Source organism: Mobula birostris, chromosome 4 (genome assembly GCF_030028105.1).
Source record: "Mobula birostris isolate sMobBir1 chromosome 4, sMobBir1.hap1, whole genome shotgun sequence".
NCBI classification, from domain to species: domain Eukaryota; kingdom Metazoa; phylum Chordata; class Chondrichthyes; order Myliobatiformes; family Myliobatidae; genus Mobula; species Mobula birostris.
The window spans coordinates 144,117,794-144,133,249 of NC_092373.1; the positions used below are offsets into that span (position 1 = coordinate 144,117,794).

The following is a 15,456-nucleotide window of genomic DNA, read 5'->3' on the forward strand; positions in this document are numbered from 1 at the left end:
ATTCGGAGCGGCCGCACGCGCTGTGTCGCGCTGCCATCTGCTCCTCCGCTTATGGTAGTTATAAGGGAAATTTCCTTGCATAGATAGTCATAGCTTTCATATTCTGTATCTTACAAGGCAGTGGATATGACAATATATTACAGAAAATTAAGAGCAGGCATTGGAAGGTATTGACTACAAGGCCTGAAAGGCCTCCTTCCATATTTTATGGAAATCAAATTTTAGTGTTGAACTAAATTTGAAGCATATTACTTAATTTCATTATCGTGTACAGCTAACGATCCAAATGATTGACAAATTCTTTGTGTTTGTAACGTTATTACACACTGGCACCTGAGGGGGTCACCAAAGGTTCTTCTTTTGACTGAAGATTTCTATGAGCTGTTTCTTTTCTTTTTCTCTTCTTCATGAGCAATGAAGAAGCAATGTGTATTTTTTTTATCTTACTAACTAGGTATTATTTTCCCTTTAATAATATTAAAATTATTGTTTTACGATTTGTCACTTCCACGAGAAATTACTTTGGTCTCTTTTACTTTAAATTATCCTGCATTTTGCTTCACTTTTTCAGTTTCTCTTTCATTCTCAGATATTTCTCACTGAATCCAGAAAAGAATTGCGAGATAGAAAGAAGATAGCTCAATCTCAATAACCTTTAATTTGTCTAATTAAAACTTTTTTCTTTTAGAACATAATCAGTCCAACCAGCAGACCTTCTCTAATCAACTAAAAAGCATTGCAGTCCCTGTAATTAAAATCTGACAGTGTTGTTATTATTTTGGGGAATGTAATTGCACAACTTTGTGGCCTTTACAAACTTCCAAAGGTGAATTACTCAAAAGTGAATATAACTATAGCATAAGCAAAATTGCTGCTTTGCTTTTATACTTAGAAAGCTCTTAAAAATATTCATCATGTTTTCAAACATCTCCACTCTTCTGCATTACCCTTGTCTCTCGCTCATTATATATTTGGTCATTCAGCCATTAACAGCTGGCCCAGATAGTGTGCCTGGTCGAGTACTTAAGACCTGTGCTGATCAGCTGGCTGGAGTGTTCACTGATATCTTTAGCCTCTCGCTTCAGCAGTCTGAGGTACCTACCTGCTTCAAGCAGTCTTCAGTTATCCCAGTGCCCTAGAAGAATGTGGCAACCAGCCTCAAGGACGATTGTCCAGTAGCACTTACATCGACTGTGATGAAGTGCTTTGAGAAGTTAGTGATGAAACATATCAACTCCTGCCTGAGAAATGATTTGGATCCACTCTAATTTGCCTATTGTCACAACAGGTCAACAGCAGATGCCATTTCATTAGCTCTTCACTCAACCCTGGAACATCTGGACAATGCAGATGCATACATTAGGATACTCTTCATTGATTACAGCTCTGCTTTCAATAGTATTATCCCCTCAAAACTAATCAATAAGCTTCAGGACCTTGGCCTCAATACCTCCTTGTGCAACTGGATCTTTGATTACTTCACTTGCAGGTGTCGGTCAGTTCGGATTGGCAACAACATCTTCTCCACAATCTCCATCAGCAATGGTGCATCACAAGGCTCTGTGCTTAACCAGCTGCTCTGCTTGCTTTACACTTATGATTGTGAGGCTAAGCACAGCTCCGAAGCCATTTTTAAGTTTGCTGATGACACCACTGTTGTTGGCTGAGTCAAAGGTGGTGATGAATCGATAAATCTGTGTATGGGAGAGAGATTGAAAACCTGGCTGAGTGATGCCACAACAACAACCTCTCACTCAATGTCAGCAAGACCTAGGAGCTGGTTATTGACTTCAGGGGGAGGGAACCCAAAGATCATGAGCTTGTTCTCATTGGGAGATCAGAGCTGAAGAGGGTCAGCAACCTTTAAGCTCCTCGGTGTTACGATTTCTGAGTATCTCACCTGGGTCCAGCACTTAAGCGCCATTACAAAGAAGGCACAGTAGTGCCACTACTTTCTTAGAAGTTTACGAGGATTTGGCATGTCATCCTAAACTTCTATAGATGTGTGGTGGAGAGGAAAGCAGCATCTATCATCAAGGCTCCCCACCATCCAGGTCATGCTCTCTTCTCACTGCTGCCATCTGGAAGAAGGTACAGGAGCCTCAAGATCCACACCACCAGGTTCAGGAACAGTTATTACTCCTCAAACACCAGGCTTTTGAACCAGAGGGGATAACTTCACTCAACTTCACTTCCCTCATCACTGAACAGTTTCCACAAACTATAGACTGACTTTCAAGGAGTCTTCATCTCATTTTCTCAATATATATTGCTTGCTTATTTGTTTGTTTGTGCATTTATTTATTTATTTATTTATTTATTTATTCATTCATTCATTCATTCTCTTTTTGTTTCTGCAGTTTGTTAACTTTTGCACGTTGATCCTGTTGGGTACGGTCTTTTCATCGATTCTGTTGTGTTTTTTGTATTTATGTGAATGCCTGCAGAAAATGAATCTCAGGGCCGTATGTGGTGACATATATATACTTTCAGAACATATTTACTTTGTACTTTGAACTATGATCAGCACTGCCTTCAGCTGATAAAGCTCTTATCACTGCAAATAAACTTTTCCAACTCTCTACCTCTTTTTCACCAGCTAAGCTACTTCTATTTATTGAGAATACAAGTTTCTGACTGGTTCAGAAAACTAATCTTATCATGTTGATATTTTTTAGAGCAATTGAATCCAAAATCAAGAAATGACAAAATGCCTTCATAGACATTTATTAATTTTAATGATACACTGGGCATTTAATTAGTTAATTCTCATGTTTGATCTTTGTACAGGATTATGTTTGTCATTGACATAATTTCACATGTAACATTCCCTTTAAAATTTTGGAAAATTAAATAATGTTGTTCTGTGGGTAATTGTTAATTGTGGTCATTTCCAGAAAATGGAAGTGTTATATTAGTGTTGTGTAGGGTCATTCTCTCCAAGATCTGTGTAGCCAGATACAAGCTTCAGATGGGACTGACTTACCAATTTTCCAACCCTTTCAGACTAAGTGTCAAGCTCGACTCTCAACCCAACTCCATTAATTTCTGATTGCCTCGCAGGACCCATGCTGAATCATGCTTCTTCCAATACTCGTTTATAAACTACTGATCATACCCTTTCCTCCTCCATGGTTTGACATACACCCAGACGCAGTTTAGCAACCTATAACCCTTAATCAGCTGTCCCCTCCATTCCCACCACCCCTTGCCCTATTAGCTTCTGCAAAATACATTAAGGATATCTGCTGTATCTAGAACGGATGAAACAATACCACCCCTCTATTTCCACGGTAAGTGTGTGCTTCTAAATGGGCACCAGCACTTTAAAAGATACTGCTGCCCAGCTGAAATCTGCAAAGATTCAAAATACGTTTTGCCTCTACTTCATTGTGATAGATTGAAATCCTGACCTAATAGTTGTGTGGGAAAGGGTTCACTAGATGTACTGGAACAGTTTACAAAATCAGTTCATTGTTACTTCTCAAGGGCAATTAAGAATTTACAGAATGTATGAATGTCTACATCTGGTAAACAAATGAGAAAAAAACAATTTAAGGCTTATCAGTGCTTAAATCTGAAGCTTCCTTGCCTACACCAATTGGCATCATAACTGGGCTTTTTTATATTGGCATTATCTTTTTTTTTTCTTCTTCTATGAAGTTGAAGTTGGCTTATGATTGAAAGTTTAGTTAAACCTGCACAGATGATTTTCTTTGATCTTAAAGATATTGTCATCATGAAAGTGTTAAATGAGTTTAATGCATGTATGCATTTCTAAATGACAATAAAAAGAGGACTGAGTGTTCCCATAATCTAAATCTAAATCTAAAAGATAGAATTATCATTTAGGAAATCAACTGAATTCTGAATTCTCAATTGAGGGTTACTGATAATATGTTTGAAGCCTGCCTGCATCTCAGTTGCCAACTCCACTCCTCACATTATTTATGCTCTCTTGGTTTCTAAAATTCACCATGTCTATTGCACAGCCCTAAGAGCTCCACCTTAAACATTCAGGTGGATCTTGTATGGGATGAACTTAAAGTGGGGTAATAATTGTCAGTAATTTTGCTTAATGTAAAATAAAGTTTAAGGCTTTTAGCTCTTAACTATATAATTTGTTCTTAGTTTATTGTTGGCAGAATTCATTCTACTACGTGGAAACTGCAGAGCCAAATGATGCCATTAGCCCAAGTCACAACCACTTTGACCACTTCGCAAAATAATTATTTTTGCACTATAATTAATCAGGTCCTATGCTCGAGGAATTTGGCTTACACTGCTGAACTGTTTGCTTAATTGTTGTGTAGCTGGTAAATATCCCCCTGTTTGTTACTTAGACCAGGTAGGAGTTTATCAGCCAACCATCTCTCTGCCGTGGGCTAAAAATTGGCTTTGGAAATGTATCATGCTGATAATTGAAAGGTATATGCTCTCACATCTAGGTGAAGAGATCGGAATGCTAGAAGACATGTCAGTTGCAATAACAGATTTACAGAAAGTGTCATTTAAAGTTGTTGAAGCACAGACGGAAGAGAGTGCTAGTGCTGACCTTTGTCCTGTTGTGACTGGAATCCGGTAAGCAAATTTTTTTTCAAAATATTATCAAACTATTGCATAATCATGTTAGAATGGAATCTTACAGGATTTTCACTAAAACTACAATATGATACAATGTCAAAGTTCACTGCATTGAAATTTTTGATAAAATTTAGAACTGTTCAAAGGTCATAGATTTGATAGTTCAGTGGTCATTACACATGTTGAAGATGATTAGAATCAGCCTTGATCTTACAAAATGACAGAGCAGGCTTGAGGGTGAAGGTGGCATACTCCTGCTCCTGATACATATATCCTTATGTAGAATAGCTGACTCACTTGGGAATTAGATACCATTACCCATTGTAAAGAGACCTGGAGTTTTAACCTGTTTATCTTATGGCCTGTAAATTCAAACCATTGCCCTCAATATGGCTGAAGCTTGGAAACAGTACATGATAGATTGTTATTACTTTATGGTAAACTTAATACATACACTTTAAGTATTTGATCATATTTGTTCTGTTAGTACAGTTAATTTCAGAAATAAAACACATCGAAATTGATAGTGATATTGGCCTTGCATTATTTGGTGTGTAGTTCAGATGGGAAGGAAATAGGGAAAGGAATTCCATTTAATCCAGTGGAATGTGTATTGGTTCCAAGCAGAACTGTTTTGAACCTGGAGCAGCTGTCTAAAATGCCATCTTCTCAATCACAATGAGGGAGGCAGGAATCTGGAACTGCCGCATTCCTGAAATATTGAAGCTTTAGAGCCATCATCATAGCGTCACAGGAGAATACAGCACAGAAGCAGGCCCATCGACTCATCCAGTCCATGCTGGGCCCATTTAAACTGCCTACTCTCATCGACCTGCACTGAGACCAGAGCCCTTCATACCCCTACCATCCATGTACCGATCCACTCTCTTAAACGTTGAAATCGAGCTCGCATGCACTAGTTGCACTGGCAGCTCGTTCCACACTCTCACAGCCCTCTGAGTGAAGAGGTTTCTCCTCATGTTCCCTTTAAACTTTTTCACCTTTCACCCTTAACTTATGATTTCCAGTTGAAGTCCTACCCAACCTCAGTGGAAAAAGACTACTTGCACCTAACCCATCTATGTCCCTCATAATTTTGTATACCTCAATCAAATTTCCTCTCAATCTTCTGCATTCCAATTATAAAGTCCTAACCTATTCAATCTTTCCATACAACTCAGTTCATCCAGACCCACCAATGTCCTTGTAAATTTTCTCTGTACCCTTTCAACATTGTTTCCATCTTTCTTGTAGCTATGTGATCAAAACTGCACACAATTCTCCAAATTAGGCCTTAACTTAGCCATAACATCCCATCTCCTATACTCAATACTTTGACTTACATATTTGCACGGTAATAAATGCTGCATTCAAAACCATTGTGAATATTTTAGGGCAAATGAGTTTCCATAAGACTATAATACATGGGAGCAGAATTAGAACCCATCAAGTCTGCTCCACCATTTGATCATAGCTGATTTATTTTCCCTCTCAATTCCATTTTCCTGCCTTCTCTCTATAACCTTTGATGTCCTTACTAATTAAGTATCCAGCTACCTCCATGTTAAGTATAACCAATGATTTGGCCTCCACAGTGGTCTGTGGCAATGAGTTCCACAGATTCATCACCCTCTGGCTGATTAAATTCCTCTTCATATCTTTTCTAAAGAGACAACCTGCCTATTCCACTGGTCCTAGACTCCCCCACTATAGGAAATATCCTCTTCACATCCACTCTATCTAGGCCTTACAATATTCAGTAGGTTTCAATGAGATCCTCCCTCATTCTTCTAAACTCCCATGAGTATAGGCCCAGAGCTATCAGTCACTCCTCATACATTAACCCTTACATTCACTGAATTATTCTCATGAATCTCCTCTAAGTCTTCTCCAAGGCCAGCACATCTTTTCTTAGATAAGGGGCCCAAATCTGCTCAGAATACTCCCAAGTGCTGTCTGACCAATGCCTTATAAAGCCTCAACATTACGTCCTTACTGTTACATTCTAGTCATCTCAAAATGACTGCTAAGGTTGCATTTGCCTTCCTTACAAGTGACTCATTCAGAAAACTGGTGAGTTGGTTGAAAATACCTTTCTCAAGAATCTTGCCTAGATTGGGAAGATTTGATTATAGGCTTGTAGTTAGCTAATACTTAACTATCAAGTTTTGGCTATTTAAGTAGAGGTCTGACAGCCACAAGTTGACAATGTCTTCTCAAAGATCTTCTGAAAATCCAAGTAAGCGACATTCACTAAAACTCTTTTGCCTATCCTGCCTGTTATTTTCTCAAAGAATTCCAAAAGATGGAATACAGTGTTGGGAAATTTACGATAATGCATTTTGGTAAAGGAAACAATATTGCGGACTATTATCTAAATGGGGAGAAAGTTCAAACCTCAGAGGTGCAAAGGGACTTAGGAGTCCTCACAGGTTAACTTACAGGTTGAGTCTGTGGTAAAGAAGGCTAATGCAATGTTGGCATTTATTTCAAGGGTAATAGAATATAAAAACAAGGAGATAATGCTAAGGCTTTGTAAGACGCTAGTCAGGCCGCACTTGAAGTATTTGAATAGTGGAATTGATAGCTTTATGACAAAGTTTGCGGATGATACGAAGGTAGGTGGAGGGGTGGGTAGTGCTGAGGAAGTAATGAAATTGCAGCAGGACTTAGACAAATTGGTAGAATGGGCAAAAAAGTGGTAGGTGGAGTACAGTGTTGGGAAATGTACGATAATGCATTTTGGTAAAGGGAACAATATTGCGGACTATTATCTAAATGGGGAGAAAGTTCAAACCTCAGAGGTGCAAAGGGACTTAGGAGTCCTCACAGGTTAACTTACAGGTTGAGTCTGTAGTAAAGAAGGCTAATGCAATGTTGGCATTTATTTCAAGGGTAATAGAATATAAAAACAAGGAGATAATGCTAAGGCTTTATAAGACGCTAGTCAGGCCGCACTTGAAGTATTTGGATAGTGGAATTGATAGCTTTATGGCAAAGTTTGCGGATGATACGAAGGTAGGTGGAGGGGTGGGTAGTGCTGAGGAAGTAATGAAATTGCAGCAGGACTTAGACAAATTGGTAGAATGGGCAAAAAAGTGGTAGGTGGAGTACAGTGTTGGGAAATGTATGATAATGCATTTTGGTAAAAGGAACAATAGTGCAAACTATTATCTAAATGGGGAGAGGGTTCAAACATCAGAGATGCAAAGGGACTTAGGAGTCCTTGTGCATGACTCCCAGAAGGTTAATCTACAGGTTGAGTTGGTGGGAAAGAAGGCAAATGCAATGTTGGTGTTTATTTCAGGGGGAATAGAATATGAAAGTAAGGAGAGCCTGTATAAGACACTAGTCAGGCTACACTTGGAGTATTGTCAACAGTTTTGAGCCCCATAACTCAGAAATAATGTGTTGTCAGTGGAGAGTGTCCATTGGAGGCGCACGTGGATGATTCCCAGAATGAAGGGATTAACATATGAGGAGCGTTTGACAGCTTTGGGCCTGTGCCCACTGGAATTTAGAAGAAAGTGGGGGGATCTCATTGAACCCTAGTGAATGTTGAAGGTACTAGTTAGGGTGGATATGGAGAGGATGTTTCCTGTGATGGGGGTATCTAGAACTAGAGGGCACAGCCTCAAAACTGAGCAGTGACCTTTTAGAACAGACGTAAGGAGGAAATTTTTTAGTCAGAGTGTGGTGAAGCTGTGGAATGCTCTGCCACAGTATCTGAGGAGGCCGAGTCCGTGGGTATACTTAAAGCGGAAGTTGATAGTTTCCTGATCGGTCAGGGCATCAAACGATATGGTGAGAAGGCAGGTGTATAGGGTTGAGTGTATTTGGTTATCTCCCTACCTCAGGTTTTAACAGCTTGAGCTGAGAAAAAAACATTAATAATAAAATGTTTGTGATGTTTATTAACAATGGGATATAGTACATGTCCTCTTTGTTTAACTGTGGGTATAGTTGGGGTGAAGAAAGAAGGTATTTTATGAAATGAAAGAATTATAAGAATTGTATACAGAACAATACAATGTGAGTCGCTATAGAAATGGATGTTTCTCATTTACAGTAAATTGAACCCTTACATAGCCGGGGCAGACTGTATTTCTGTCAGAGTACCCCTTAGCCTCTTTGGGTCCAGACCTCTTGAATCTAATCTACAACTGAAGTTCCCCCAATCTAGATAACATTGTGATGAATCTCCTCTGCATGCTCTACAGAGTAACCACATCCAAAGATGGCAACCATCACAGAGATTGTGTGTACACGAGTATCCAAATATTGCAGTTTTTTCATGTATTTTGAATTTGAACATTATTTCTAGTTGGTGATCTCAGTTTGTATGCATTATTGTTATGCTTCCAAATATTCTGTAAGATTGTAGATTCTTAACTATGGTTCAATAAGAAGTCACAACATACTTAAGATTCTTTCACATTTCCTCCTCACATATACCAACAATTCCACAGCATCAACTTTCTAGAAAGGGAATGGGGACAGGCACATGGGAAAGCCTCTAGTAGCAAGTTTCCCACCAGGTCCTGATCAAGAATCATATTGTCTTTCCTTCGGGATTGCTGACTCTAAATCCTGACCTCCCAATTTTAATTGGATGATCCACCCCACTCCCCCACCCCCCCCACTTTCAGATTGCAGCTTGATCTCACATTCGCTGCCTGAATATTTCTAACATTTTCAGTTTTTATTTCTGATTTCCAGAAACTGCAGCTTTTTACTCTTTGGGATAGACACATCATTAGTTTGAATGCTGGAAATGCAAAGATGTTACTTTAATGGTTGTTTTACAGTTTTCAGAAGCCAAAAATCTTCGCTCAGTCATTTATTCAATGACCAGATCTTAACAACATGCTCAGCACTTTATTCAATGAGCATGTTGTGAAAATCTGATCATTAAATAAACTACTGAGCAGAAAATTCTTACCTTCTAAAAATTGTAAGATAACCGTAAAAGTAATATAAAGAAGTTCCATAATTTATGTAAACTTCCATGAAAAATGCAGCTGTTGGATGCAGATTTTTTTCAGTAACATGTACCTCCTCTTGCACTCGATGATACTTGTTCCAAACCACGTTCTTGGGTATTTTTTGAGCGATATTAGGGTTGCTGGTAGCAGTGGGTTGTTGGTGATGGTATCTCAAGAGGTTAATATGTTCTTGAGATCAGAAGAGTTGATGTACAGTCTTTCTTCTTTCCTAAGAACAATGTCTTCCTCAGCTTTCTATTCAGCCAAGAATCTCTTGTGATTAGCTGAAGACCAAATTGAAAGATAAGAACCACAGCCCCATGATGCCATTGGCTACACTGCGTTATCTTTACTGAATTTCAAGAAGGAAGTTGCTTGACCTTTGCTAGAGGCAATATGTGTTTTTTACTTTTTCTGTGGATTCCTCAGGAGTTGGGAGAAGCAAGGCTACTTCTTCCTACCCACCTCTGTTCTGATCGGATTTTTCACTGGCAAATAACGTTAATTCCATAATCCTTTCTCATCACACCCACCATAGTCCTTGCCAGGTGCTGGGAACCATTTACTACTTCATGTCACAGTCCAGAACTGAAATCGCTGCCAGAGGTTGCCTAACCTGCTCAATGTTTGCAGTGTTCTCTATTCTTTTTAGTTGAGATTTCATCATCTGCAGTTACTTTTTTTTCCGTTTTCATTCACTGTTGATATCAGTTCTCCCTACATAATCTAGAAGATGGGTATGCAATTAATCTAAACTTGGATCTGGCTTCCTTCAAAAGTCAGGTGCCGCAGGTTATCATTTCCTCCAAAGCCATTTTTAGAAATAATAATTGCTTTATTTCTTCTTGTGGATTTATTGCAGAGATTTTTACACAGTGGAGGTGCAACTTCCCAGCAAATTGTTTGAAACTTTGCCACAGGAAATCAAAGATGGAAAGTTGTTGCATGTACATCCAGTGTTTTTTAACATCGGAATAAATGAACAACAAACTCTGGCTGAAAGGTATCAGTTATTTAGAAGCTGTTTATTGAATGCTGTAATCTGAAAGTATTATCTATTCTATTCATTGGAAAGCTAGCTCAAGAAATTCCTGAGAATCTGTCAAATAACTGGCACTTTTCTAGAATGGACATCAATATCTACCACAAACGTAAATTCAGTTTTGCTGGGAGCAAGACTCCTCTCAGCCTTTGACAGCAACTTAGGCTCTGCTAGCTATTTCTGGCACCCCCAGATGAATTAGATTCCAGAACTGAATGATTCCTTTGGCTTAGACTCAAGTGGGGACTGGAAAGCTGTGAGAGTGGAGCCGGTGGGTGGTTGATATATGGGTGCCATGGGAGGTATGCATTCAAGGCTGGCATATTGAATTATATGAAAGGAAACCAAGCAAATTATACCAAGCCATTAAAGATAAATGTTTAAAATGAGTAAAAGAAAAGAGTTGTTCTTTGGCAGCAGGAATATGTCACTGACATGCTCTTGTGTACATTTCTCTGAGTTCAAAAGATTTAAAATCCTTTTAAGACATTACTGCACAATAAGGCCAGCCAGTAGGAGTCAATAGCACAGATGACATTTACTTTCCCTGTGCCAGTGAGATTGAGAACTACTGACTCCATGGAATTTGATAAAATAATTCAGTATAAACTACAGATTAAACTTTAACCTTTTTCTGAACTTAAAGTATTACAGTATTCATTTATTAGCACACTAACATATCTATCAGTTTAATGTTGATTATAAAAGTCAAGTTATAGGTTTAACTTGATATATATCATCTATCAAAGTCATTGAGGGTGTTTATTAATGACAAACAATCCAAAATGTTCCACCGTGTTGTTTAATATTGCATAACACAATTTACAGACTTTAGCTTAAGAAGATTCCGCTGAAACACTAGCCCTCATCAACAGATTACTGGTTCTTATACTTTACTCTATTTATGAGACCTCGTATGTTCAATTTGATCACATTACCTCAAACATTCTTGAGGCTCTCCGTTGCTGCGTTCTAGCTATCTACTTGATACACAAGCCAATATGCAAGCTCGGGCAATACGATATGGAGAGCAAGCTGTTGCTCGTACATCAGGCCCTAACCCACCCCTCCACGCACCTGATGACTCCAAAGGAACAGCAAAGACCAATACAGTTTGGCACCAGTAGCATTTCAAGAGCTGCTAGTCAACGTTAAACTCTACATAGGGCTTCCTAAGGGACACCTGCTCCGCATTTTTCCCTCGAGGTTTACTGCTAAAGCTTTCACCATGAGTGAGTGTAGCTGTGAGACAATGGACGTTTGCGATCAGAGTTTTCCTTTTCCTAGCTGACCTGCCAATCACACCTGATGACCCCCATCTGGCTGAAGTGACTGATTTTAAAGCACCAGTAACATGCTTTTGCCCCATTTCCTGTCAGTAGAAAAAGGTTCTCCCGGGCTTAGTAGCTAAGCCACATGTGAAGGCCAGGAGCTGGACTTGGTTGTCAAAGGCCATTGTCGTGCCATTGGGGGCATTTAATAGGTAGTACCCCCACTACCTTCCTATGACAACTTGAAGGAACCTCTCACACATTACACATTTCATTAGCTTTGCAACTATCCTCGGATTGGGAAGGTTGGGCTATAAGTATGCATTTTACAATTTATCTAATTCTGCTTAGTTCAGAAATTAATGAAATTATTAAATGTAATATTTTGATATTAACTGATAATCTTATCTGTTGCCATTAGGTTTGGAGATATTTCACTGCAGGAAATTATAAACCAAGAGAATTTTAAACTACTTAATAAATATTTCAAGTCATTTCAAGAAAATTTATCAGCTGATTGTAAGTACGTGTATATCATAGCACTGTTGATTTTTGGATAGGTGCTTTATCTCTCTTCAAATACTTGGAATGTTTTAATGTTCCTGGTGATTTTTCTGAACTTTAGGTATTTTCTTGGTCACATTGATGGTTGTGATTGGCTTCTCGAAGAGGATCAGATTTGCTGTTGGGATTGGGCTGGCGGATGCTGAGCATTGTCATTTTGAGCAGGGTTGTTAGGAGTGGATTAGAGAGTGCAAAGGGCTAGCCTCTGCATGAGGTAGTTAAATTTGCAAATAGCGCTAATCGGAGAAAGCAGGACAAGTGCTACACCTGCCCCCACACCTTCTCCCACACTGCCATTCAGAGCCTCAAACAGTCCTTCCAGGTGAGGTGCGAGCCTTATCTGGTACTCACTGTGTGGCCTTTTCTATGCTGGTGAGTCTCTACATCAGGGACAACTTTGTCGAGCACCTTTGCTCTGTGTGCCACAAAAGGCAGGATCTCCCGGTGGCTACCCATTTCAATTTCAAAGTACATTCATCATCAAAGCATGTAGACAGTATACGTACAGCCCTATGATTCATCTTCCCACAGGCAGCCACAAATCAAAGAAACACTATAAAACCCGTTTAAGGAAAACCCGCACACAACAAAGACCATCAAACACCCAATGCATGAAAAAAGAACAACTCATGCTAACAGCAAAAGCCTGCAAATAACACGAAGACATTAAACATCAAACTGCAGAATCCCCAAAACAGTTCAGGAGCTACAACTACTAGTCAGTCATTTCAATGCTGTGTCAGCGGCTGCAGGCCACAGCGTGCAGGGACGGTTCTGCGCCAAGTGTCTCAATCAAACTGCGCAAATGGTAAAAAAAAACAAAAACACATGCAATATGAACTGCAGAGTCCCCAAACCCACAAGCACAGAGCACACTCAGTGCTGAGGACATTAAACATAAAACCAGTGTCCTCCAAAAATGAGTCCATTTCAATTTGATTTCTCATTCCCATTCTGACACATCTGTCCATGGCTTCCTCTATTGCTACAATGAGGCCACACTCAGATTGGAAGAGTAACACCTCAAATTCCATAAGGGTAGCCTCCAAGCTGATGGCTTCAACATCGATTTCTCTATTTTATTCCCCTCCCTCCTCTTCTCTGTTTTTCCATTCCCTCTTCTGGTTGCCGTCTCTCCTTTTCTCCCCACCTGCCCATCACCTCCCTCTGGTTCCCTTCCTCTCCTCCAGGCTCCACTGTACTGTTTTATTGGATTGCTTCTTCTTCAGCCCTTTACCAGAAAGATCAACTCAAACAATGAAAGACGCACTAAGTATTATAACAGGCTGTATGGCTGAGACAATGGTGGTAAGCTTCCTATTTGACCACTGAGAAACACCACATTCCACTTACTGAACTCTGCTGAGTTACTAATGCTGGACGTGCAAGATTATTTTGATGAAGCTAGAGGATCTGCTTATGGTGTGCAGCAAAATAGAAGGAGCAACCTGATTCTAGAGCTTATCAGTTGAAGTCGATGATCTTGTATTTGTATAAGGCATCACATGAGGCATCTGATAACTGGGTTTCATTTACTGGGACCTGCATTATTAGTGTTTTTTTCTGTACGAGAGTTGCACGTTGAAGGATTATCAAGATCACCTAAAACATTATCAATCCAACTGAACAAGTATATGCTGAAAACAGACGTTTCTTAACCTTATATTGCGCTCAAAATAGTAAAAGGAATAAATGCTGCCCTCTACATGTGGTTTCTCAGTTCAACCAGAATGGTGTCATACTCAGCAAGAAAACTGCCCGAGGAAAGGAAAATCAATTATTATGAAGTAGATATTAATCCTGTTGAGATGTGATGATTAATAGACAGGATAATGCATCCTTGACTTGCTGGTTTAATAGGTCTGCTTTTGACTTGTTAAGGCCAGCAATATGCACTCATCAAACAGGGAAAGGGTGTGTAAGAACCTTCGTTTGCTGGAACTCGATGTACTTTATTGTTCTGACATTGAATGCTACTCAGTAAAAGCATCAAAAAGATGTGGCATAGGTGAGTTGGACCATTCCAAAATTGATCAGGCCGTGGTGGTGTTCTTTGAATCAGTCAAACGGTATTGTACGACAAACACTCACATACAGTACCTATAAAAGGTATTCATCCCCCCCCCCGGATGTTTTCATGTTTTGTTGTTTTACAACATTGAATCACAGTGGAATTAATTTGGCTTTTTTCATGTCAGACTCATGACTCTTTCATGTCAGAGTGAAAACAGATCTCTACAAAGTGATATAAATTAATAACAAATCTAAAACTAAAATAATTGTTGGTGTAAGTATTCACCCCCTTCGTTCAGTATTTAGTAGATGCACCTTTGGCAGCAATTGCAGCCTTTAGTCTGTGTGGTTAGATCTCTATCAACTTTACACAGCTTGACACTCCAATTTCCCCCATCCTTCTTTACAGAACTGCTCAAGCTCTGTCAGATTGCACAAAAATCAGAGTCAGAATCAGGTTTATTATCACCGGCATGTGTCGTGAAAGTGTTAACTTAGCAGCAGCAGTTCAATGCAATAGATAATCCAGCAGAGAGAGAAAAAATAATAATAATAAATAAAATAAAGCATAATAATAAATAAACAAGTAAATCAGTTATGTATATTGAATAGACTATTAAAAATGTGCAAAAACAGAAATACTGTATATGTTTTAAAAAGTGAGGTAGTGTCCAAAGCTTCAATGTCCTTTAGGAATTGGATGGCAGAGGGGAAGAAGCTGTTCCTGAATCGCTGAGTGTGTGCCTTTAGGCTTCTGTATTTCTTACCTGATGGTAACTGTGAGAAAAGGGCATGCCCTGGGGTGCTGGAGGTCCTTAATAATGGACGCTGCCTTTCTGAGACATCGCTCCCTAAAAATATCCTGGATACTTTGTAGGCTAGTACCCAAGATGGGGCTGACTAGATTTACAACCTTCTGCAGCTTCTTTTGGTCCTGTGCAGTAGCCCCTCCATACCAGACAGTGATGCAGCCTGTCAGAATGCTCTCCACGGTACA

The 15,456-nt window shown here is 39.3% G+C and overlaps 1 protein-coding gene across 15 annotated transcripts in view; it reads left to right on the forward strand.

Annotated features, from left to right (window-relative positions):
- The window catches only part of inpp4b (inositol polyphosphate-4-phosphatase type II B), an 813,686-nt gene that overhangs the window by 755,800 nt on the left and 42,430 nt on the right, over positions 1–15,456 (forward strand). For all 15 annotated transcript variants that reach the window (XM_072256187.1, XM_072256173.1, XM_072256177.1 and 12 more), the window contains 3 exons: positions 4,449–4,581; positions 10,432–10,572; positions 12,304–12,401. In XM_072256187.1, coding sequence (XP_072112288.1) covers positions 4,449–4,581; positions 10,432–10,572; positions 12,304–12,401 — 372 coding nt within the window. The remainder of the gene's footprint in view (positions 1–4,448; positions 4,582–10,431; positions 10,573–12,303; positions 12,402–15,456) is intronic.